Source organism: Lontra canadensis, unplaced genomic scaffold, assembly GCF_010015895.1.
Source record: "Lontra canadensis isolate GAN:19392208 unplaced genomic scaffold, GSC_riverotter_1.0 scaffold58, whole genome shotgun sequence".
NCBI lineage: Eukaryota > Metazoa > Chordata > Mammalia > Carnivora > Mustelidae > Lontra > Lontra canadensis.
In genome coordinates, this window is record NW_022631052.1 from 8,988,932 (window position 1) to 9,013,289 (window position 24,358).

The window sequence follows — 24,358 nt, forward strand, 5'->3', positions numbered from 1 at the left end:
GCTTCGGCTCCTGCCCCACCCCCACGCCCACCCCAGGGAGGAGAGGCTCCCTTTCTACTCCCTCCCAGCGCCCAGCCCTGCATTTTTCCCAAGACACCAGTCTCCTTTGCAGCAGCTGGACCCCTGGAATTCTCAGTGTAAACCACCTGCAAAGCTTGCCAATTACCAGTCCCCATTCTCCTCTCCGTTCGCTGAGCAAGAGTTTACTGAGAGCCCATCAACGGTCCAGCCCAGAGCTAGGCACCACCCTCAGAGCAGCCTGTCAGAATGCGTCAGCCCCGTGCCCCCTGGGAAGGGACATGAACGGAGCCCCGCACAAGGGGAGTGAAACAGAAGGACAAACTGCAACGGACTGAGAAGTGAGCAGTGAGCTCCAAGCACAGGCTCCGACCAGCCGCCAAAGATGACCGTGTAGGATCCCACAGATATGAAAGGGCCCGAGTAGGCAAACTTAGGGACACACGGAGTAGAGGAGTGGCCAGGGCCTGAGGGCGGGAGTGGGGTGCAGGGCTGGGGAGGGCTGCTCATGGGCACCCGGTTTCCTTCTGGGGTGATAAAAATGTTCTGAATTTGACCGTGAATGCACAACTCTGTAAACATACAGAACCGCTGAACTGTACACTTTAAATGAATGAATGGTATGTGAATTCTATCTCCATATAACTGCTAAAAAAAAAAGTGAAAGGATTAAGAGAGGATGCTGGGGGTGGAGTGGGGGACAGGCCCAGAGGAGAACCTGGACCTCAGAGGCTTGGGCCGGGGAGGTGCGTTCAGGAGAAGGAACCCGCCAGCAGCCCCCCTTCTGAGCTCTCGCAGCAGCCAGATAACCCACCCTTCCTTACAGGAACTCACCAGTCCCCTTCCTCCTCCCTTGACATGCTGCCCTCCTAGGGGCGGACAGAGCTTAAGGGGGGCGGAGGGGGGGCCACAGAGCAGGCTTCCAAGTCCAGGCCTGGCAGACAGCGATGTCAGGGCCCCCTCTCTCCCTCCCACCCCTTCCCACAAGAGCCACCGGCGGCACGATGGGGAGGCCTCCCCACAGCTCATGCCCATGCACCTTGGCACTCCAGAGGCCCACACGCACATGCTTACCCCACTGACCTCTTTTCCCCGCTGCACTTTGCTTTTCCATGGTTTGGGGAAGAGAGGAGGAATGGGGCAGGGACAGACAGGGAGGAGCCAGCAGCAAGCCCCAGTGGAGATAATGGGGGGCGTGGGGCTGAGCTGGTTAGGAGGCTGGTGGGCTCCAGGCGCCCCCTCCCTCTGGCTGCCTTTTGCACCTCACATTCAGGTGGACCCGGGGCTCGGCAGAGTATGCAGGCGGCGTGCCCCGCGTCCCTCCTCCGGATAGGCTGGAAGGAGCCTTAACCATGTGTCTGCAGGAGGCTGACAAATCAGAAGGCCTTCCCCCACATCAGAGCCCCGCTGCCTAGCAACCCCATCGGAGGGGTGTAGTTGACAGCACAGGACGCAGCCCTGTCACGAAGACAGGCGCGGGCTGCTGGGCTGGCACTGGGGTTGTTCAAGTCCCAGCTCAGGCTCGGGCTCGCTCCCTCCCACCTCCGCCCCACGCGACCAGCCGGGGCCCCCAGGCTGAAGACACCAGTGACCCTCTTCTCTCCAAGGAACTGGGGGTGCGGAGTGAGGGTAAAGCCCTAACTCACCCCACCCCCACGGACCACACCAGCCTCCTCTCCAAGCACCACTTCAAAATATTAGTCCTCGTTTTCCTAAAACCACCTTTTCCTCTGGGTTTTCTTTTCTTTCCTTTTTTTTAATCTAACCTTGGTTTCCACCTCCTTCAGGCCTCAGCAGAGAACAGCCTAGGGAAAACAATTTAAGTGTTTGTGGGGTGGAGGGAGGGGATGTGCTTCCTTTAGTCTGCAGCTGGATAACCACCCAGGTGCCGGCAGAGGAGAGGAGAGGAGCTTGGATCTTGGGCACCAGGCCCCGGACTGGCCTGGTCACTACCCCCCAACCTCCTGCCCCCAGCCCCAACCTCCCCAGCACGCGTGGACGTGATCACTAGGAGCTGCGGCAGCGGTGTGCAAGGAAAGTTCTCCAAGTTGTGCCTGCGTCTGATCTGTCCTCCCAGTCACCCTCCAGCATCCTCTGAGGCCCTTCGGAGCTTGGGGGCGCCACTTCCAGCCCCGCCTCTCCTAGAGAGGCCCCTCCTCCCATGTCCCTCATTTCCTGGCCTCCGGGCCCCGCCGCCCCACCCGCCGGGCAATTGCAGGCTTTGGAGCGGCTAGGGTGGCTGTGACAGGGCCGCTTTGTCCGGGCCCCTGCAGCCGCCACCCCCGCCCTCCCGCCCGCCCCGCGCTCATTCCGGGTCTCCCCCCTCACTCCTGCTCCCGCTCGCTCTGGCGTGACGCCTTTGCACTGACCTCTACAGCTTCCTCTTCCAAAGCACACCGCAGTCACATGGGCACCCCGGCTCGGTGCCACGGCCGCTAAGCTCTCCCGCCGGCCAGCCAGCCTGGCTTCCGCCTCGGCTGCCCCTTGCCCGGAAAGCCGCGCCCCTCGATACCCCCCCCCACCGCCCCGGTGGCTTCAGTGCAGGAGTGCACCCTCCAAGTTGGGGGATGAGAATCAGGAGCCCCCGAACTAAGCCTCTGGGGGGGTTCCCGCCTCCCAAGGCCGGGGCTGGCTGGGAGGAGCGTGGTAGGAGGGGGCGCTGCACCTGCAGCACCAACTTTGGGGCGCTGCCTGGGATCCGCGGAAGCGGGGCGACCCCACCCCTCCCTTTTCCTTCCAACTTAGCGAAACTCCCCCGGCAGCTCTGGCAGCATCCCCTGGGGCAAAGGTCTTGGCGGGGGTAACCTGGAGAAAGCTGGCACCGGGAGACCGGGCTGGAGGCGCCGAGCGCGCGCGCACACACACTACACACTTACACGCAGCCTGGGGAGACACAAAGAGCTGCTCCGCGACGCCGGCTGCGCTGCCCGCGGGCGGGAGGCGACCCACACCCCGCCCCAGCGCTCCGGGTAAGAGCGGGGGCTCCCGGGCAGCCCCGGGCCCGCGGGGCGCAGCGCAGGGACGCCCGCCCGGCCCCGCCCGGCGCGCCCGCGGTTACCCTCGGCGGCGGCGGCAGCGCGACTCCCGGGCGTCCCCTTCGGCAGCGCAGGATCGACGCGCGCCCAGCCCCGGCGACCGGAGCCGAGCCCCCTCCACGGCGCTGCCAGGCCCGGGCCGAGGACCGTGCAGCCCTCTCTCTCTTCCTTCCTTCCTCAGGGAGCCGGGCGCAGCCTGCGCTCATCCCCGCGCTGAAACTGAACACCCGCGCGGCGCGGCGGCCGCCAGGAAGGAGGAGGGAGGCCGCGGCGGCGACAGGGAAGCTTGCGGGCCAGCGCCAGGGGACGCCGCTGCCGCCCACGGCCGCCCCCTCGCCCCCGGCTGGGTGGGGACACGAGGGTAGCTCTACAGGAGGGCGCTCAGCAACACCCGCGCCCCCGTTTTCAGGGAGTGTGGGCGCCGTCCTGCTACTGGAGGTGACGACCCAGCAAAGCCACCTTCCTTAAATGTGCCCATCGGGGCATGGCTGGGGTTTGGAGGGAGTGTCAAATCCCAGGTAGAGCTGCTGGGAGACCAGGGATGATGCTCTGGCCCTCAAACAGACTATCTGTGTGACCTTGGGCAGCTTACCTCCCCTCCCTGAGCCGGTTTTCTCATCCTAATGGCAGGCAGGTGACTTGAAGTTCAACTCTGCATTCTAAGACGCGCCTATGCTGCCCCTTCCCCTGCCTGCCTCCTTAGTAGCTGTGCAACCTTACATCATAGAATTACTGTGGGAATTCACTGGAACATGTACATATTAACACAGTACCAGCACTATGAGACTGATTGATTAATCGGATTTTCAACCCTCCGAGATCACTCTCAGGACTGTCCCCATTTTACAGATGAGAAAGCGGAGGCTCAGTGGTCACTACTTTAATCAGCGATGGTGCTTACCCAAGCAGCATGGCTCAGAATTTCTCAGCTCTTTTCCCAGGTCTACCTGGCAAATCCCAAGACTCAAGAGTATCGATGTCTTCAGGTTGTGTACAAACTCAACCCCCATCAGGCTGCAGGAGATGGTCCTGCTCAAATGAGAAATCCCACCCTCCAGGGCAGGCTCACCAGGGCCACAGCCCTTCTCCCACTCTATCCCCACACCCTTCCCCTAAACCACAAGGAGTCAGGAGACCCTGGTATAGCCTCTGTAGGGGCAGAAATCAAGCTTCTCCATTCTTTGCCAAACTCCATCCACTGGAGCTATCCACCAACATTAACTAATAGTCTCTAATGAGTGCTAATGATAATAGCTGTTTACATGCATGATATCATTTCACTTTTAATACAACCTATAGGCTGCCTGGGTGGCTCAATCGTTAAGCGTCTGCCTTCAGCTCAGGTCATGATCCCAGGATCCTGGGATCAAGTCCCCCATCAGGCTCTCCTTTCTGCAGGAAGCCCACTTTTCCCTCTCCCACTCCCCTTACTTGTGTTCCCTCTCTCACTCTCTCTCTCTCTGTCAAATAAATAAATAAATAAAATCTTAAAAAAAAATAAAACAACCTATAATCCCCATTTTAGGGAAGTGAACATTGAAGCCATTTCAAGGTGGTCCATACCCAAGGTTAGAGTGCTGCTTCCCAGAGTCATTTACAGGATGCCCAGCCGGTCCTTAGTGCCTCTCCAACGGCCTGCTATGAGATTACACTGTGAACTCTTTGGAACTGGCTGACTTTTTTCACCATATATATATATGTTCTGCCTACTTACAAAAAAAAAAAAAATTATAATTACAAGAAACATCTCCCATCCTGGATTTGAGCAACAGTCATTGGGTGGGTGTTCTTGAGCAAGGTTTTTTAAGCACTCTTTTTTGGGGGGGAGGGGAAATGGAGAGGGACAGGGGGAGAGGGAGAAAGAGAATCCCAAGCAGGCTCCACGCCCAGGGCCGAGCCAATGTGGGGCTCCATCTCAGGACCCTGAGATCACAACCTGAGCTGAAATCAAGAGTCGGATGCTTAACCAACTGAGCCACCCAGGCACCCCTTGAGCAAAGTTCTTGACACACACAAAATATAAGCGAAGTTGAGTGAGCTAAGAGAAGGCTCTGACAGCTGAACCAGGCTGGCCACATGGGAAAATTATTACTTTTTTGGTCACAAATGCCTCAGCTCGAGCCCCAGCAGGGATCACATCAGATTCATCTGTGTTAAGTATAGCACCCAGCGATACAGCCCTATAATTATTCTGATCAACTGTGTGACACTGGACTAAATCCTTCCCCCTCCTGGAACTCAGCATCCCCATTTGGTGGGCTAGTCAGGGGCCTCTAAATGTGGTTCTCAGGGGTCAAACCAGGCCCTAGATGTGCTTCATTTGGCCTGCACTGAGTTGCTGCTGTTTGTATTTTTTTCATTTTTAAAAGAAGAATTTTTGAAACTATCCACAGCCGCAGTAGCCCCCACTGTCTTACACTCAGCTGTACACCTGTTATCTGCATGGAAGCACTAGGAACTACAGTTTCCTTTTCTGTAAAATGAGGATAGTAACACCTACTTCCAAGACTGCTGAGATATGCGTGTTAAGTGTCTAACACAGTATCTGTGTCTATACGTGGCAGCACAGAAAAGGCTGGCTTTCTTTTTCTTTGGTCCTCTTGTAGAGGTAGAGAGGTAGAGAGGAAAAGCTAGGAATCCAGAGGCCTGGGGTGTGCTGCCTGACCCACAGCTCCGCCCCTGTGTGACATTAGCAACCTCTCTAGTCCGCCCGTGTTCCAGGGTGATCTATCACACAGGGATGATCATTTCTAGTACCAGCAAACATGGATACTGAGAGGTGAAAGTAAATAAGGGTTGTCAAGATAAAAGCCCAATACAGGGGCGCCTGGGTGGCTCAGTCGGTTAAGCATCTGCCTTTGGCTCAGATCATGATCCCAGGGTCCAGGGACTCAGCCCCTCATTGGGCTCTGTGTTCAGCGGGGAGTTTCTTCTCCCTCTCCCTCTCCCCCTTCCCTCCCTACTCCTTGTGCTCTCTCTCTCTCAAATAAAAAAAAAAAAAAAACAACCTTAAAAAAAAAAAAAAGCCCAGTGCAAATGTGATCCGAATAGATTGAAAAGCCAGGGACTCCGATGGCACTTGGAGACCTTGTGTCTACATGAGGCCACAGAGACAAACAACCTTCCCACACCGCACATCCACTATTGGCTCCATTTCCCTATAGTGTGGTTGGTAGGTGGAGCAGGAATGACAGGATCCCCATTTTGTAGAAGGGCAAACTGAGTCCCTGAGAGGAGATGAAGGATTTCCCATGGCCACCAGAGATCCCCAGGGGCAGCCTTAAAACTTGCTGATCCCAGAACCCATTTTCATCCTGTCGGGATTTCAGCTTCGCATCCCCCAATTTTCTCCCAGTTCTTCCCGCCACCCCCAGAAAGTACAGGGAGAAAAATACAACTGACTCCCAATTCTTTGGGGGCCCAACATATGTCTTATGTGGGGTCCCCTTCCTTTTCCTGCCTGTTAGCTCACAGCTTGTCTCCATTAAGCCACAAGCCTCATTTCTGGAAGCAACATGTGAGGACAGAAAAGACTTGCTAATTTCCTTCTGGGATGCATCATAATACCCAGCAGTACTAAGTGAGAAAGGTATGCCCATGTCATAGACCTAGGAGATTATGGAGACTTTAAAACATGTCCATGGGAGTCCTTGAGACCACCCTCCCTTTCAGATATAGAGCCAAATTCCCCTTCCCTTGAGTGTGGGCTAGACCAAGTGCCTCACTTTTAATTAAAAGAATATGGCAGAAGTAAACAGCATGTGACTTTCAAAACTGGGTCATCACAGACACTGTGACTTCTTCCTTGCTCTCTCTCAAACCATCTGTGGGGTGGTGGTGGAGGGGAACCAGCTGCCATGCCACAAGGACACTCAAGTCACCCTATGGAGAGGCCCACACAATGAAAAACGGTGCCCTCTAGCCAACAGCCATGAGAGCGCACCCTCTTGGAAGTGGGCCCTCCAGCCCCGGTCAAGCCTTCGTATGAGCTCAGCCCAGGCCCCCACCTTGAGACAAGCTCACCAGCCACTCTGAGCCTGGTAAGCCACTCCCAGTTCCTGATGTACAGAAACTGGGAGGCAATGTTTGTTGCTTTAAACTGTCAAGATTTCTTTCTTTTTTTTTTAAGCTATAAAGTTTTAGGATAATTTTATGCATTAATAAACTGATACAGGAATATTCCCAAACAGTTGTCACTGTTTATCTATTAGAAGGAATTTTCTAAGACAAATAACTCTAGTCAGCCAGAACATTCCTGCAGGGTAGAGACAGAGAGAAGGCAATGTCAGAAGCACCCAGGGCAGCCGATATATATTCAGCCCGCCCTGTCATCCTCTTTTCTCTTTATCTTGTCCTTTTTTTTTTTTTTAAGTAATCTCTATACCCAACATGGGGCTCAAATTCACGACCTCAAGATCAAGAGTCGCATGTTCCACCAATTGAGTCAGCCAGGCACTGCCCCCCTTTATCTTGCTTTATGTTTCCTCCCAATACTTATAACTTCCTTAATTAAAAAAATACTTACCACTTGGGTTTGCTTGCCCATCTCTTTTCCCCACCCAAACATAAGTCCCCTGAGCATGGGGCCTTTGCTTTAGTCACTGTAGCCTACCAACTACTCACAACAGGGTCTTGGATTTATGGGCACTCATTAAAGGCAGTAACAGATAGCTAATACACTAATGTAACCATTACATCTTTTGTCTCCCACAAAGTTACAGCTACCCCCTTGACAAACGTCAGCACTCCTAGCTTTAAGTATCTCAACCAACCCCATTAAAATTCTGAACCCCTCGCCATGATCAGACGGCACAATTCTGGAGCCAGACACAAGGCAGTAATGGGTCTGTAACCCTCCTCTCTTCCCTCCTGCAAACCTCAATTCAGGTGGCCCATCAGGGTAGAAGCTCTGACTTCCAGAAACAGTGTCATATTAATTAAATTCCACAGAACAACTCTACGGCCACAGAGGACTTCATCACTGTGGGATTTTTACCTTCCTGATTAACTGAAATCAGCATTCTTTTCAGCAAAACCAACAGACTATTTCCAAGGTGACAACTTCCTTCCTAACAAGGTTCAAATCCTGTAACAAGTTCCCACAGCCACGGACGGGGCTTGTAAATCTATTTGCCACACGATCCAACCAATGGGATGAAGCAAGTGGTTCTAGAAAACTGGGTGTGAGCCTTTTTTTGGTAATTAGATAGGATTCTCAATGTATTAATAGAATTAAACTACTTAGAGGAATTTTTCAATAAAGCCAAGAATATATCAAACATCGGAAGGAGGCAAAGTAATTGAGATTGATGTCCCCCAGCACTGTTTTACCTTCCTAGATACATGTCCCGTTTGTTCCCTGCTCCCTCCTGGCTCATCATTTGCCCTCATAGAGGTGATGCACCGGTTTCTCCTACCACTCTACTCCCAGCTCCTACAAACCCCACAGCTCAAGAACTTGCATAAAGCAAATCTGAACACACCCATCTCTGCTTAAAATCTCATGGAAAGAGGCTCCCGGGTGGCCCACTGGGTTGAGCAACTGACTCTTCATTTCAGCTCAGGTCATGATCTCAGGGTCCTGGGATCCAGTGCTGCCCTGGGCTTCCTGCTCAGAGAGGAGCCTGCTTCTCCCTCTCCCTCTGCCGCTCCCCCTTCCTTTCTTTGCTCTCTCTCTCACTTGCTTGCTCTGTCAAATAAATAAATAAAATCTTTAAAAAAACAAAGATCTCACAGAAGTTTCTGACTGGTCTTTGGAGAAACACAGACCCTTCACTATGGCACCTTGGGCCCTGATCAGCCTGGCCCACCCACCACCCTGCACCCACTACCCTCTTGCCTTACTCTGCTCCAGCCTCACTAACCTTCCTTCCACAGGTCTACTTGTCCCCCTCTCCCCACCTTTCCTAACCATCATACCAGGCTCTCTGCATGCAGCCAGGAAAGCTCTTCCCAGGTCTCTTCTCCTAAGTAACCCCTCTCTCTTCAGATCCCATCTTGGGGACACCTGCCCTGCCCTCCCTGACTACGAGTACCAGGGTACACGCTCCCCTAACCCCACAGATCTCTGCCTTGTGGCTTCAACACGGCTGCAAATTTCCATTTCTCTCTCAGATCGCTGGATGAACATTTATCTCCTGAGAGTCTGTAAGCTCTGTCAGGGCAGGGAGCTCATTTGGTTTTCCCCTCACCATATGTCCAGTGCCCAGCGCCAATCAGATGTTTAATACACATGTTGAATTAATGAATGAATGAATCAATCACCCAATCAATCGATGGCAGCTGTGATCCGGCCCTCACTAATCTCCTCATCCCATGCTCTTTCCTCCAGCTGTCCCCTCATGATTCCTTCAAGGCCCTTGGCACTTCACTACCCCCACCCCTCCCCACATTCCTCCCATCCCCTCTACCCTTTAAAGCCCGGGTCCGATGTCCCGCAATGCCACCAGCCAAAAACGATTCTTCCTCTCCCTGCTCCCCTCCCCAGAGCCTGCCTCCTTCGACCTAGGATGAAAGCTGCACTTCATCTCGTGTGTTTTATGACACATCCTCCAGAGGGTAAGGGCTCCCAGTCTCGTTCATCCTTTCCTTCCCCATCCCGGGGGCTCGGGAAATTTTGCTGCAGTGGAATGGAAAAGGAAGAGAACTGAAAACCCTCCTCTCCCTCCCCACCCTGAACCCACTCTTTGTGTCTGATGTAGCCCAGATCCAAGGGATGTAAGGAGCTTCAGCTTCAAGGGGAGGAAAAATGCCTGAGAAATAATTAAAGAAAGAGAGCTTGAAAGCAAAGCCTTGAGCAGCTCGGGGCCAGTGCGCTGGCCTCCCTCACGAAGTCTGGCACGAAGTCTGCATATTCACTGCGCCCTGAATGAAGGGTGCAGTGAATGAAAAGCTCACAGCCTTCGGGCTCCCGGAGGCACTCCTAGCAGCAGGGCTGAGAGCGGAGATGCTAATGGATTTGGAGCCGCCCTGGCCAACTCTTCTAGGAAGCCCAGAGCAGCACTGCTGCCCAGGACGGCCAGCATCTCCTTCCCATTTCAGAGATGGAAACACAGACAGCCTGGGATGGAGAGAGCTCTAAGGCAGCCCCAGGGGTCCCAAGGGTCCATTAGTGAAATTCTAGAAAGTGGAGGGGATCGCAGGTGCCTCTGCCCAAGTTAAACGATGGGTGTCAGGACTTACTGGTCCACATGGAATGATGTCCCTGCATTAGACGCGGCCACCTTCCCAGCCCAGAGCCCAGCTGCTGCGTGGAGACACCGTCTAATGGGTGTTTGATGATGAATAAGTAGCCCTTGCTCTTTGTTTGGGAAAAGCCCTGGGTCTCCACAGCAAGGAACAAAAGAACACCAGACCACCACCCGCCCCCAACACTAGCAAAAGCAAAGTGTCCACGGTGAGCGGGTCTCTCTGAAGATGCCTGATCCCAGGCCATGCTGTCCCTTGGTGGGAAGAAATAAGGGTGCGACAAGCACATACAGACACACACACATGCACACACACATGCACGCACACACGTGTGCAGAGATGGTCCCATTATTCTTCCTCCCCCTCCCCCTGCCCCAGATCACATGCTCCTGGGGAGAGCCAACAGGGAGGCCAAAGGCCCATCTGGAGGGGGAAGGCAGAGCCCCAGCGTTCCAAGGCAACAAGATGCCAGGCTGCCGATGCCAAGGACCCCCATTCCTCACGTCCCAGCAGCGCCTGCAGGGCTGTGAAACACCCCCCCGCCCCACGTCCCTGCCCGCCCAGCTCCCACCACTAGCCAGGCAGTCTTACTTCTTCACTTTCGGGTATTTCATCTCGGCGATGGCATTCGTGGCTTCCGTCTGCTTCTCCTTCAAATGCTGGGGCCACATGTTGTCCACCCAGTCCACCAGATCTACCTGAAAGCCACACCACTGTCAGCACCTCCTGTCCCGGGCAGCGACCGTTCACCGGGCTCCCTCACCACCTGCCACCACCACCGCCCCCCTCCGCCCCGGGACTGGCACAGGGCCAGAACCTGGGCGAGGAGAGGAGGTGGTGGCATCGGAGAGGGGATGGTGGCCGGGGGCCCTACCACAGTCGGACGCTTGACCAGGTGCTCCAGCTTGGTGTGGCTGAACTCGAGGCTGATGACGTTGTACAGCTTGTCCCGCTGGGCCTCCGGCGTCTCGTAGTAGCGCACAAACTGGGACATGCTCATCTCCGTGCCCTTCTGGGTGTTCACGTCCATCACGTCCACCAGCCGCCGGCTACCTAGAGGCAGAATCCACATGCTGGTGGCTCCTGGGGGCTCAGGAGCTGGAGGCCACTGGGGATCCGAAACAATGAAACTCGCCTCACCCATACGCCACATCTGCTCTATTACCTGGTCCAGTCGGTTTTCCTCACTCTCTCTCTCTCCAAGCCATCAGCTTCCCTCCACCACCACAGACTCCACGCTGGTCCAGTCCTCCCTTACTACTCTTCAAGACAACCTCCAGAACTTTCTAACGGGTCCTCAGTCTCCCGCCTCCTATCCATCCTCCGTGGTGCTGCCAGCATGAGCTTTCTGAAACAGACCTGACCATGGACACCCCTCCTTCAGTGCTCCCCACGGCCTACTGAAGATCCTCCTGGCATGGCCCTCAAGGTCTTTCTGCTTATTCACAGCATTAGGATAGTCCTTATTTCCACAGAAAATTAGCTGTTTGGTCATCTCCCTCCCTAGTTTATGGGGCCAGGAAAATCACTTGGGCTTCTCTGAACTTCTGTGTCTTCATCCTTCTATCTCCTTTCATAGGCTAGTTGCGAGGATTAAATCAGATAATGGTCACAGAACTCCTTGGCCCAGTGTCTGGTGCATAAATGCATGGGTCCCCCCCCATTACCCTCTGACAGTAACCATAATTCCTAAGTAATGCTTGTCTGCTCTATTGTCGTTCGTCCCTACCATTCCGTAACTGTCACCAGAGCAGAAGTCCTGTCTATCTTGCTCACTAGTTTGCCCCAAGTATCTACACAGAGACCGGCACAGAGTGGGAACTCAGTACCTATTTATGGAACAAATAAACGAATGTTGGCTGTCCTGTACAGTAAATGACATATGACTTCTCATACGAACAACGTCTAAACTAAAAGGAATGAGCTGTGTGCCTCCCACTGCTTCCCAGAGAGAAGGAAACAAGCTCAGGACAGGGAGACGGGAGCATTCAGTGGCAGCCCTGGGACCACCAGCAACTAATGAAGTTTCAAGGTGGGGTGCCCAGGTGGCTCAGTCGGTTGGGCGTCTGACTGTTAATTTCCACTTGGGTCCTGATCTCATGGTCGTGAGATTAAACCCCTCTTTGGGCTCTATGCTGGGCATGGAGCCTGCTTCAGATTCTCTGTCTCCCTCTCCCTCTCCCCCTTCTCCCCGTACCTTGCTCTCTTTCTCTCTCTCCAAAACAAAAACAAGACTTCAAGGAAATCACAACCTTCCTAGGGACTCTGCGTCCCCATCTGTAAGATAGAAATTAAAAAAAAAAAAAAAGGATGGGAATAATAGCTCGAGAACTTCAGCCAATGGAGAAGAAACAAGCAAAGTTCAGTGGAAGGGCGGTGGTGAAAGGGGAGAAGACAGACACAGAGCAGATTGCCAAATTCATGGTGATTTATGATGAAAGCTGCCACCTCCCGTCTGTCAGGACACAAAATAAGCATCATGACTAGAATGAGAAGTCTGCCATCTGGTAAGGAAAGACCACAATTCCCCATTAGCTCAATGACAAATACACAGTCCACAGAAACTTAGAAATGTGTAAACGAGGGGCACCTGGGTGGCTCAGTCAGGTAAGCATCTGATCTGAGCTCAGGGTTTGGTCTCAGGGTCATGAGCTTGAGCCCAGCATGGGGCTCCACGCTGGGTGTGAAGCCTACTTAAAAAAAAAAAAAAAAAGGAGAAATATGTAAGCCAGAAAAAAAAAAGAAAGAACCAGAAACAAGTAATCACCTTGTTCGAAGCAACTCCAAGAATGAAGAGCAAACTAAACAAAAGGAGCCAGGAAATGACAGCCCCATGGGCAAATCTGGCCCCCCACACCTGTTTTTGTATGCCCCCTGAGCTACAGATGCTTTTTATGTGTTGTTTTGTTTTTTTAATTTGACAAAGAGAGCAAGGGACAAGAGCAGAGGGAGCAGGAGAGAGAAAGAAAGAAGCGGACTCCCTGTTGAGCAGAGAGCCCAACACGGGGCTCGATCCCAGGACCCCAGGATCATTAAACTGAAGGCAGATGCTTAACCAACTCAGCCACCCAGGCGCCCTGGTTTTTATGTTTTTAAGTGGTGGAGCATGGCGGGGGGTGGGGTGAGTCAAAAGAAGAATACTTTGTGATATGAAAATGATACAAAACTCAAATCTCTGGACCCACAGATAAAGTTTTATATTTTTTTTAAGTCGGTTTTTTGTTTTGTTTTTTAGATCTTATTTATTTGACAGAGAGAGAGACAGTGAGAGAGGGAACACAAGCAGGGGGAGTGGGAGAAGCTGGCTTCCCGCTGAGCAGGAAGCCCCATGTGGGGCTCGATCCCAGGACCCTGGATTAGGACCGGAGCCAAAGGCAGAAGCTTAACAACTGAGCCACCCAGGCGCCCGTACAGATAAAGTTTTATTAGCACCCAGCCACACTCTGGTTCACATAATGTCTCTGGCTCTTTCCACTCTACACCAGGTGAGCTGCAAAGCCGACAGGAAACTGAACGGCCAGCAAAGCCCAAAACACTTACTCTCTAGATCTTTCCAGAGAAAGCTTGCCAACCCTTGAACTAGACAAAATCCTCCTGACAATTACATGCTGATGTGAGTACTATTCCCATCTGGTTTGGTGCTCTATCCCCAGCTCGGTGCAGAGCTTGTCCTGTAACAGGCCCAGGGTCAATATTTGTTAAATAAACACACAGTGCCCTTCACATCGCAGGAACTGAATAATAAAAGTAACCCCTTATGCACGTAGGAACCCTTGCCTGTTACTATCTTCCGGATTCAATATCTAATTTTTACAACCACCCCAGACGCGAGGTAGGACTGTCCCTACCTTAGAAATGAGGAAACCAATGCCCCAGAGATGATGGGATTGGCTCAAATCCTCCAGAATATCCTCTACAATTAGAAGAGCTAATGTTTCCAGAGCACATGCAGCTTATCTTAAGTTAACTGTGGTTCTGTGTGGTAGAACTTCACTTATACCCATTTGATGGATGAGAAAATAAGGCTCAGACAACTAACTAGACCCAAAATGCCCAGTGAATGAGCCGCAGAACTAGAATTTAAAGCCAATTCAATCTAATCCACAGCCCAGGTTCCTATCCCCCCAACTCCCCACCCCTGCGCCATTGACTTGAGATCACACGCTAGGATGGAAAAAAAAAAGATTGCCACCCTCAGCGACTGGGACGCGAACAACTTTGTTTCTGCATCAGGAGTGCAGATCCACCAGGGGGCATCCCTGAACTTTGTTGGAAATCCTGGCCTGCTCTGGAAAGCGCTGGTTCCTTCCTAACCAGGGCTCCTGGAACAACAGGTGGGCTCGGGTCAGCTTTTAGGGGAAGCCCAGTTGGCAGAGAACCTGCTGTGACAGTGGGGGAGGTGAGAGGGGAACAGACACCCAATCCCTCCCCCTCTCTGGCCAGCCTCCCTTGTCCCTCTGCCTCTCCTCCCAACCCTGGCACAAGGTCCCATATGTGAAGACCCCTTTAGGAGGACTGCTGGGCAGGTAGTCGGGAATCACAGCCCTAGCCACTCCAGCTTAGAAAACCTGAACTCCGTTGCCCCTATCCACACAAGAAATTTTTTTTTTTTTTTAAGATTTTATTTATTTGACAAAGATCACAAGTAGGCAGAGAGGCAGGCAGAGAGAGAGGAAGAAGCAGGCTCCCTGCCGAGCAGAGAGCCCGATGCCGGGCTCGATCCCAGGACTCTGGGATCATGACCTGAGCCAAAGGCAGAGGCTTAACCCACTGAGCCACCCAGGCGCCCCTCCACACAACAAAATTAAGGGAAGACTTTGTGGTTTAAATCCTTCCTGGGCCTCAGGCCTCTTAGCTTCTCTGAGTGTATCAGTTTCCCCATCTGTGACCTGGGGACAAAAACAGTAGCTAGCCCATGGGACTGATCTGAGCCTTAAATGAGATCATGCCCATGAAACACTTCCTTTAAGTGCCCGCAGGCAGGTAGTGTTACAGAATTGGCCAATTTCATCTGTAATTACAGGTGGAAAAAGTGAAGCAGTAGAAAGTCAGAGCCATTTAAATCTCTGCCAGCCAGTCCAGTGGACTGACTACTTAAGATCCTAAAACACTGGGGCGCCTGGGTGGCTCAGTGGGTTGGAGCCTCTGCCTTCGGCTCGGGTCATGGTCCCAGGGTCCTGGGATCGAGCCCCGCATCGGGCTCTCTGCTCAGCGGGGGGCCTGCTCCCCTTCCTCTCTCTCTGCCTGCCTCTCTGCCTACTGTGATCTCTCTCTGTCAAATAAATAAATAAAATCTTTAAAAAAAAAAAAAAAAGATCCTAAAACATAATAAGGATGGCCAAACGGTGGAGACGTTTTGGGAGGGGTGGGGGGTGATAAAAATATCCTAAAACTGACTGTGGTGATGTTTGCCCAACTATGTGAACAGATGAAAAACCACTGATTCGGACATTTTAAATACTTGAATTATATGGTATATAAATTATATCTTGATAAAGATGTTATTAAATACAAAAACTTGGGCACTAAATGACCAACAAAATTGGTTTTTCTAAAAGTAACATTTTCTTTCAAAAGTCTCAACTGGGGGGTACCTGGGTGGCTCAGTGCGTTAAAGCCTCTGCCTTGGGCTCAGGTCAAGATCCCAGGGTCCTGGGATCCAGCCTCAAGTGGGGGAAAAAAAAATCTCTGCTCAGTGGGGAGCCTGCTTCTCCCTCTCCCTCCTGCCTGCTGCCCCCCCTTCTTGTACACACTCTCACTCTCTCTCTCCCTCTCACAAATAAATAAAATCTTTAAAAATACATAAATAAATAAATGTACATCCTTCAGCCATAGAAAGGAATGTACTATCGATCCCTGCTGCAACATGGATGAAGTTGAAAGACATGATGCTGAGTGAAAGACGCCAGTGGCCAATGGTCACACGTTGCATGAAGCCATTTATATACCATGTCCGGAAATCCAGACAGCACGCAAGTAGATTAGTGGGAGCCTGGGGCCAGGTGACAGGAATGAGGGGTGCTAAGGGATAGGAGCTTCCTTTCGGGTGATGAGAATGTTTTAGAACCAACAGAGAAGGGGTGCCTGGGTGGCTCAGTAGGTTGAGCGTCTGCCTTCGGCTCAGGATATGATTGCAGGGTCCTGGGATCGAGCCCCACAAGGGGCTCTCTGCTCAGCGGGAAGCCTGCTTCTTCCTCTCCTACTCCCCCTGCTTGTGCTTTCTCTCGCGCGCTCTCTCTCCGTCAAGTAAATAAATAAAACCTTAAAAAAAAAAAAAAAAAGAAGAACCAACAGAGAAGTAATAGTTGCACAACATTGTAAATGTACTAAATGTCACTGAATCCTATACCTTAAAATGATTCATTTTTGTTATGTGAATTTCACTTAAATAAATTAATTTTCTGGGGCTCCTGGGTGGCTCAGTGGGTTAAGTGTCCAACTCTTGATTTCAGCTCAGGTCCTGATCTCAGTGTCTGTGCTCAGGCTCCGAGCTCAGCAGGAGTCTCCTGGGGATTCTCTCTCTCCCTTTTGCCCTGCACCCCCACACACACCTGTGTTCTCTCTCTCAAATAACTAAATCTTTTTTTTTTTTAAGATTTTATTTATTTGACAGATGGAGATTACAAGTAGGCAGAGAGGCAGGCAGAGAGACATGGGGGCGGGGCGGGGAGCAGGCTCCCCGCTGAGCAGAGAGCCCATGTGGGGCTCCATCCCAGGACCCTGAGATCATGACCTGAGCGGAAGGCAGAGGCTTTAACCCACTGAGCCACCCAGGCGCCCCTCAAATAAATAACTAAATCTTTAAAAAAAAAAAAAGTTTCAAAGCAGTATAAGACATTACTTGCTTTAATCTGACAAGAACAAGAACTTACAAACTCTATTGCTCCTTTGGCAAGTCTCTTCCTCGTGGATCAGGAGCCTGGGCCACAGCCCAGCTCTTCCCTCAACAGAGCCTTCGCCGACTGCCCACAGTGCCCTTTCCTCCCCGCAGGGAGGTGTTAGGTGCTAGGTGTGTGCCTGGGCTCAGTTCCTCACAACTTAGTTGACTTAGGGATGCAGGCACAGGTGGGTAAACAGTGCAGAGAGCCCAGGAAATGATAAACACAATACAGGATGGTAGTGGGATGGTGACCCTCCAGAAGATTTACCAAGAACCTTTGAATAGGATCTTATTTGGAAAAAGGATCTTTATAGAAGTAATTAATGTAAGGATCTCAAGAGGAGATCATCCTGGACGCAGGGTGGGCCCCTAAATCCAATCACTAGAGTCCTTAGAAGAAAGTCAAGGTCAAGGGAAAGCCGGAAGCAAAGAGTAAGGAGAGTAGAGTAGTGTTCCTATAAGCCCAGGGAATGCCTAGAGTCACCAAAAGCTGGAAGAGGCAAGGCAGGAGTCTCCTTCAGAGCCTCCAGAAGAAAGGAACCAATGTAGCCACCACCTCGGTTTTGGACTTTGGGTTCAGAAACTGAGAGACTTCAGTTTCTGTAGTTTTAAGCCACTCAGTCTCTGGTACCTGCCATAGCAGCCCCAGAAAACCAATACTAGACAATGGCCACTTCTGGGGCAGAGGGTTATATGGGAACCTGGATGGCAGGCGCTCATTTTATCATGCTTCTTTAAACTTTTCAGCATCTAGAGTACATTCCACATACAAAAAAGGATCGAAGGACTGAAATGTTTTAGGTTCCAGTCTTTCTCCATTGCATGAGACCTGTAGGCAAAGTACCCCAATACCCCAGTGGGTGAGAGAGATAAGACCATCCACCTAAGAAACAGTTGTGGGGAAAAACAAAACAAAACCAAACCATTGCTTTTCATTTAAAAACCGATTTCAAATTCAGACAATTAACATTAGAGGCAAATGAAAGGCCCTTCAGGGTATCAGAGGTGCCGGCATCTCATCGCACAGAAGTTAAGACTTGCACGCAAACGAGATTGTAAGGGCGCCTGGGTGTCTCCGCTGGTTAAGGGTCTGCCTTAGGCTTAGGTCATGATCTCCAGGTTATGGGATCAAGTCCTGCCTCAGGCTCCTTGCTCAGCAAGGAGTCCGCTTCTCCCTCTCCCTCTGCCCCTCTACCCTGCTCTCTCTCTCTCTCTCTCTCTCTCAAGTAAATGAATAAAGTTTTTAAAATGACAAGATTGGGACGCCTGGGTGGCTCAGTGGGTTTGGGCCTCTGCCTTCGGCTCGGGTCACAGGCTCGGGGTCCTAGGATCGAGCCCTGCATCAGGCTCTCTGCTCAGCAGGGAGCCTGCTTCCCCTTCTCTCTCTGCCTGCCTCTCTGCTTGCTTGTGATCTCTCTCTGTCAAATAAATAAATAAAATCTTTAAAAAAAAAATGACAAGATTGTCTATATAAACCCCTTCTCTTTCAGAACACTTCTGACTCATTAACCTGATTCGCAAACTGTATTGTATTCACAATAAAAGTAATGCACAATAAATGTACAATTCTGGGGTGTGTGGGTGGCTCAGTTGGTAAAGCATCTGCCTTCAGCTCAGGTCATGATCTGGGGTCCTGGGATTAAGCCTCACGTAGGGCTCCCTGCTCAGCAGTGTGTCTGCTTTTCCCTCTCCCTCTGCGATCTCTCTCGCTCTCACTCTCTCTCAAGTAACAAATAAAATCTTTGAAAAATAAAATAAATAAATAAATGTACAATTTTGACAACCCAAAAATGGTAAGTCAACACTGTTCTATAAAGTTGGTTTTATGTATGATGCCAACTTATATACAACCAAGTCTAAGACTATAATAAAAACACACACACACACACAAAAAAACCCAACAGCCCAAATCTAGTTCTAAAAAATCCCCTTGAGGGGGGACGGGGGTGAGGCTGGTAGTGGGTATTGTGGAGGGCACGTATTGCATGGAGCACTGGGTGTGGTGCACAATTAATTTTAGAACACTGAAAAAATATAAAATTAAATTAAAATTTTTTTAAAAATCCCCAGAAGGGTGCTTGGGTGGCTCAGTCGGTTAAGCGTCTGCCTTCAGCTCAGGTCATGATCTCAGCGTCCTGGGATCAAGTCCTGCATTGGGGGGTCCCTGCTCAGTGGGGAGTCTGCTTCTGCCTCTCCCTCTGCTGATCCCCCTGCTTGCGCGCTCTCTCTCTCTAATAAATAAATAAAATCTTTTAAAAATAAATAAGTAAATAAAATTTAAAAAATACATGTGGGGGTGCCTGGGTGGCTCAGTTGGGTTAAGCGTCCAACTCTTGATTTCAGCTCAGATCATGATCCTGGGGTTGTGAGATCGAGACCTACATTAGGCTCTGCACTCAGCCCAGAGTCTGCTGGAGAGTCTCTCTCCCTCTTCCTCTGCCTCGCCCATTCATGATATCTCTCTAAAATAAATCTTTAAAAAAAAAAAGGTAAAAACAAAAAGGAAAAACCAAAAGTACGGAGTCAACTGAGGTGACCCATATAAAACACGGGAGGCATAGACGGCATAGCTCGGCGTTGGTTCCCTCCCCTCCCTGGCCTATCTCTACTTCTCTCTATCCCACTAACAGGCTTACCTCAAGGGCTCTTGTGGTTGAACTGTGTCCCCCAAAAGAAATGTGCAAGTCCTGGAGGTGCCTGGGTGGCTCAGTGGGTTAAAGCCTCTGCCTTCGGCTCAGGTCATGATCCCAGAGTCCTGGGATCGAGCCCCGCATCGGGCTCTCTGCTCAGCAGGGAGCCTGCTTCCCTTCTCTCTCTGCCTGCCTCTCTGCCTACTTGTGATCTCTGTCTGTCAAATAAATAAATAAAATCTTTAAAAAAAAAAAAAGAAAGAAATGTGCAAGTCCTAACCCAAGACACCTACGAACAGGCACTATCTGGAAGTAGGGTCTTCGCTGTTGTGATCAAGCTACAATGAGGTCAGATGGATGAAGGTGGGCCGTTAGCCAATTGCGGTGTCCTTATAAGACAAGGGAAACTTGGACGGAAACACACATACGCAACAGCCACGTGAAGATGGCGCCAGACGATGGAACCACATAGCCACAAGCCAACAAACGTCAGAGAAGCCAGAAGCTACCAGAAGCGGGAGGAGACTCTGAAGAATTCTCACCTAGAGCCTTCCGAGGGTGCCCAGCCCTCCCAGCACCTGGATTTCAGACTCCTGGCCTCCAGGACAATGAGAGAATACGTTTCTGTGGTTTTAAGCCACATGGATTGTGGTGCTACAGCAGCCCCGGCAAGAAGGAAGGCTGACCAGAAAATGACTGGGTAACCCCACAGGGCTCCCTAAACATCCTTGAGGGCAGAGAATGGCTAACCCACCCCTGGCCTCCCCCACGGGGCCTAGTACAAGGTGTTACAAGACAGACACGATGCGTAACTGTGCTGTTGACGAGAAGCTTCTCAAAGAGAAAATGGCATCCACGGGGGACATCACACCACTCCTTCCTCGACCAGCTTGTGTCTTATCTCTCCCCACTACTACACTGTAAGCATCATAAGGGAAGAGTCTTGCTCACGACTCTAACCTGTGGATCTAAAACGGAGAGCCTGGCCCACAGCAGGAGCTCACTAAATATTTGTGGGATGATTAAGTCACGTCAGGTGTTTTTCGATCCTATGTTTTTCCTAGCATGTGACATAGGACCTCACATATAAATGACAGTTGAACTGGAGAAATGACCTGGGGGTGCCTGGAGGTGGGTACATGTAACGCTCTCCGTTTTAGAGAAGATAAAGCCCCCACAACCTGGAAAGAAGCATCTGGAAATCCCGAGTACTCAGGAGCCCCACCGGTGGGACAACCGTTGCTGAACACAGAAGGATGTGGGTGAGAGAGGCCTGTTCTTTCTTTTCTGAACACAAACCAGGCTTCCAGCTCCCCCCCATCACAATCCCCAGGGCTCTCAACACACCCTCGCTTCCCTCTGCTCTTGGTCAGGTGCACCTCCCTGGCTGACCCCACCTCAGCCTGCCCCGTCCTCACACGGAAAGGGAAGTCAAGGCCTGGTATGGTCAGACCAGTGAGGAGCCTCTGGGGCTGACGGGAGAGTAAGGGTGTGCAGGGAAGAGGCCCAAGGGTGGGAGAGACAGACTGACTATATCTGGCGTGCAAGGTCAAGACACTTGGTTCTAAGAATAGCTTTCTTGGTGCGCAGGGAGCTCCGTCCAACTCCCCAGGTGTCCTGGACGCCATAGTCTGTGGGAGGGGTTGAAGTGGGAAGAAAGGGAGGGGGAAGGGAAGTCAGTTTTTTTAGGTGCCTGGGCTCCATAAACATAAACCCCCAGGAAAACACAACCGTACCAGTAGCCAGAAAATGAAACTCTGCTGGGTTCCAGCCCCAGGTGGCAGCGAGAGGGGCAGAAATGATAATGTACTTCGTGAGGAGGCAGAACGATGTTGGTCGAAGCCACCACTGGCTTAGGAGTCTGAGATAAGGGAAATGGCGGATAAGGGGGAGCAACTCTCCAGGTGTATTACAGCCAACAAATGACAAACGACGAGAGCACGAGACCATCACCACTTTGCAGCCTCGAACACAATAACAAAGCTACACCTCAGACATCAATACCTACTCACATCAGACAGAGAGAGAGAGAGAGATGACCTGACATTATGTGCCTCCTGATGGAAGAGTAGAACATCATCTATGAAGTAGTCTTGCTAGGAAGAATGAATGAATGAATAAATGAATGAATGAATGAGTGCATTTTTATGCGGAGAGAAAGAGACTCTGAATCTGATGGAGCATCTCCATCTAACTGCCAACTTACAGAAACTACCGAGGACAGAGGAACACTAACCACTCCAAAGGAATGCTATGGGCAAAATCCAGGCAATGGAAAAACCCTACAGGTCAAAGAATCCAACTTCAGATTGGCTGGAGGTGGTGGGAAGGCCAGAGATTACAAGAGACTGAAAAGACATCCCAACCAATCGCAGCATAAAGACCGTGTTTACATTCTGACTCTCAGAATCGGGAAAAGAAAAGGAAAAAGAAGTAACATGTATACTAATGTGAAACTGGACATTTGCACGATAAATGTGGATATTTACTCACGTTATTTATTTTTTAAATTTTTTTCCTTTATTAAGTAAGCTCCACGTCCACTGTGGGGCTTAAACTCTCAACCCCAAGATGAAGAGTTCCATGCTCTATTGACCGAGCCAGCCAGGCGCCCTGATATTTACTCATTTTAAGGAATTACTGTTTTGATTTTTTTTTAATTTTCTTTAAGGATTTTTTTATTCCTTTATCCGACAGACAGAGATCACAAGTAGGCAGAGAGAGAGGAGGAAGCAGGCTCCCCATGGAGCAGAGAGCCCGATGTGGGGCTCGATCCCAGGACCCTGGGAGCATGACCAGAGCTGACGGCACAGGCTTCAACCCACTAAGCCACCCAGGTGCCCCAAGGAATTACTGTTTTTAAAAGATTAGGTGTGATAACACTATTGTGACTATGGTTTTAAAAACCCCTTCTCGTTTAGAACTATATACCGAAAACTTTACGGATGAAATGGTCTGATGCCTAGATAAGCCAGAAACATCGCAGGAGGATAGAAAGAGGATGGACGTATGCAAGGGGCAGGTGTGGGGGCTGGGTGCTGGGTCCACGGGAATGCATTATTACTTTCTGTCTACTCATTTCTTTTCAAAATTCTCTCTGGCAAAAAGGATTTTTATAAATCCCAGCTCTGTTACTCGCTCTGCGGCTTCCAGGCCTCAAATACCCTTTCTAGACTTGGAGGGTGTCTATTTGCAAAAGGGGCCCATTGATGCAAGACAGCCCAGCACAGTTTCTGGCATATGGTAAGATCTGCAACATGCTTCACCACCCGCCACTGAGCTGGGCTGGGAAATGCGGTGTCCAGACCAGACAGACAGGGAAAGGGAGCTCTTTCCCCTGCCCCATAGATGGACTTCTCAGGCACTTTGAGTTTAACCCCGAAGACACAGCCCCATAACAGGGTCTTTCATTCTGTCTGGAAGAACCACACCAGAGGCACCGGTGCCTGGCTTGTTTGTTGCTCGGTCAGCGACGGCCCACAGGAGGCTACGCAATGAGCGGTGGACGCCTCCGGGGCACCTGGGACAGTGCCAAGAGCCCTGGACTGAGTTCCAGTCACAGCAACCCTCACTGACCCTATTCCCGGCCTCAGTTGCTTCGTGTGCAAAAGCCAGGAAGAACTGACCTTTATACTTCTGTTTTCACCACCATACAACTCTTTTTTCAAACAGAAGTTTTGACAAGAGCCAAAGGCATAAATAAAAACAGGCAGCTCAGGTTGGAGGAGGCACGGGGAGGGGAGATGGCGCTCAGAACCCAGATCCGGATTCCAGGGATTTCCTTTTGAAAACCACTGGGTTAGGTCTTTAGGTCCTCTTCCAGGACCGACACATTGATGTTTAGCCTAGTTGTCAAATACTCAGATCAGATCCCTTAAACGTGAACTTGGAAGAAGTCGGAGGGGGACGAGACCCCGAGGTTTGCCCCAGGAGTCACTGGGGACACTGGGGCCTTCCAGTCCTTTTCAGTCTGAGCTGGGAGATTAAGAATTAGCCCTCCATCTTCTCAGGTTCCCAGTCGGATCTGCCACTGATGGCAAAGGAGAGGTGGGCATAAGAGCCAGGTGTCTGAGCAGGAAGCTCAGGGAGGAGGCATGTGCCCCCAAGGGACAGAAGGGACAGACGAGCGCTAAGAATGGAATGTGGCCCTCCACGCTCTGGGGAGCAGCCATCCCTGAACCAGGCGACAGGGACAAGCTGCCCTTTGGATCCTGCAAGGGACCCAGAGGCCCTGCAACTCTCGGGCTCCTGAAGTCAATGGGTTACAGGAGAAATTTTCCACATTGAGCAGTGCCTGGCATTCCTAAGTAGGCCAGCAGCTCGGTCCCCCTCCCTTCCTTTCTCCTCCCCCCATCTCATTGGTGCTCTGGGCTCACGGGCTACACACGCATCCAACAAATTCCAGCTGCAGAAATTAATCCGTGGCCCCATGGCCCTTGCTTTGAAGGCCCCATCCGTCAGCTCCAAGAACCGTGGGCTCAGAGCCGGGAAGAGGCTGCTGAAAGTCACCTTGAACGCTGATATAAGGCACACATGGGCAATGACCCCAAACTGTTGCTGAACCCGCTCTTTGGAGAGTGTCCCCCACCATCCCTCTCTGTCTTCCT

At 51.3% G+C, this 24,358-nt stretch overlaps 1 protein-coding gene across 1 annotated transcript in view; it reads right to left on the reverse strand.

Annotated features, from left to right (window-relative positions):
• Nucleotides 1–24,358, reverse strand: part of KDM2B (lysine demethylase 2B) — a 121,990-nt gene that overhangs the window by 82,750 nt on the left and 14,882 nt on the right. The window contains 2 exon segments of the mRNA XM_032876342.1: nt 10,833–10,939; nt 11,116–11,294. Coding sequence (XP_032732233.1) covers nt 10,833–10,939; nt 11,116–11,294 — 286 coding nt within the window.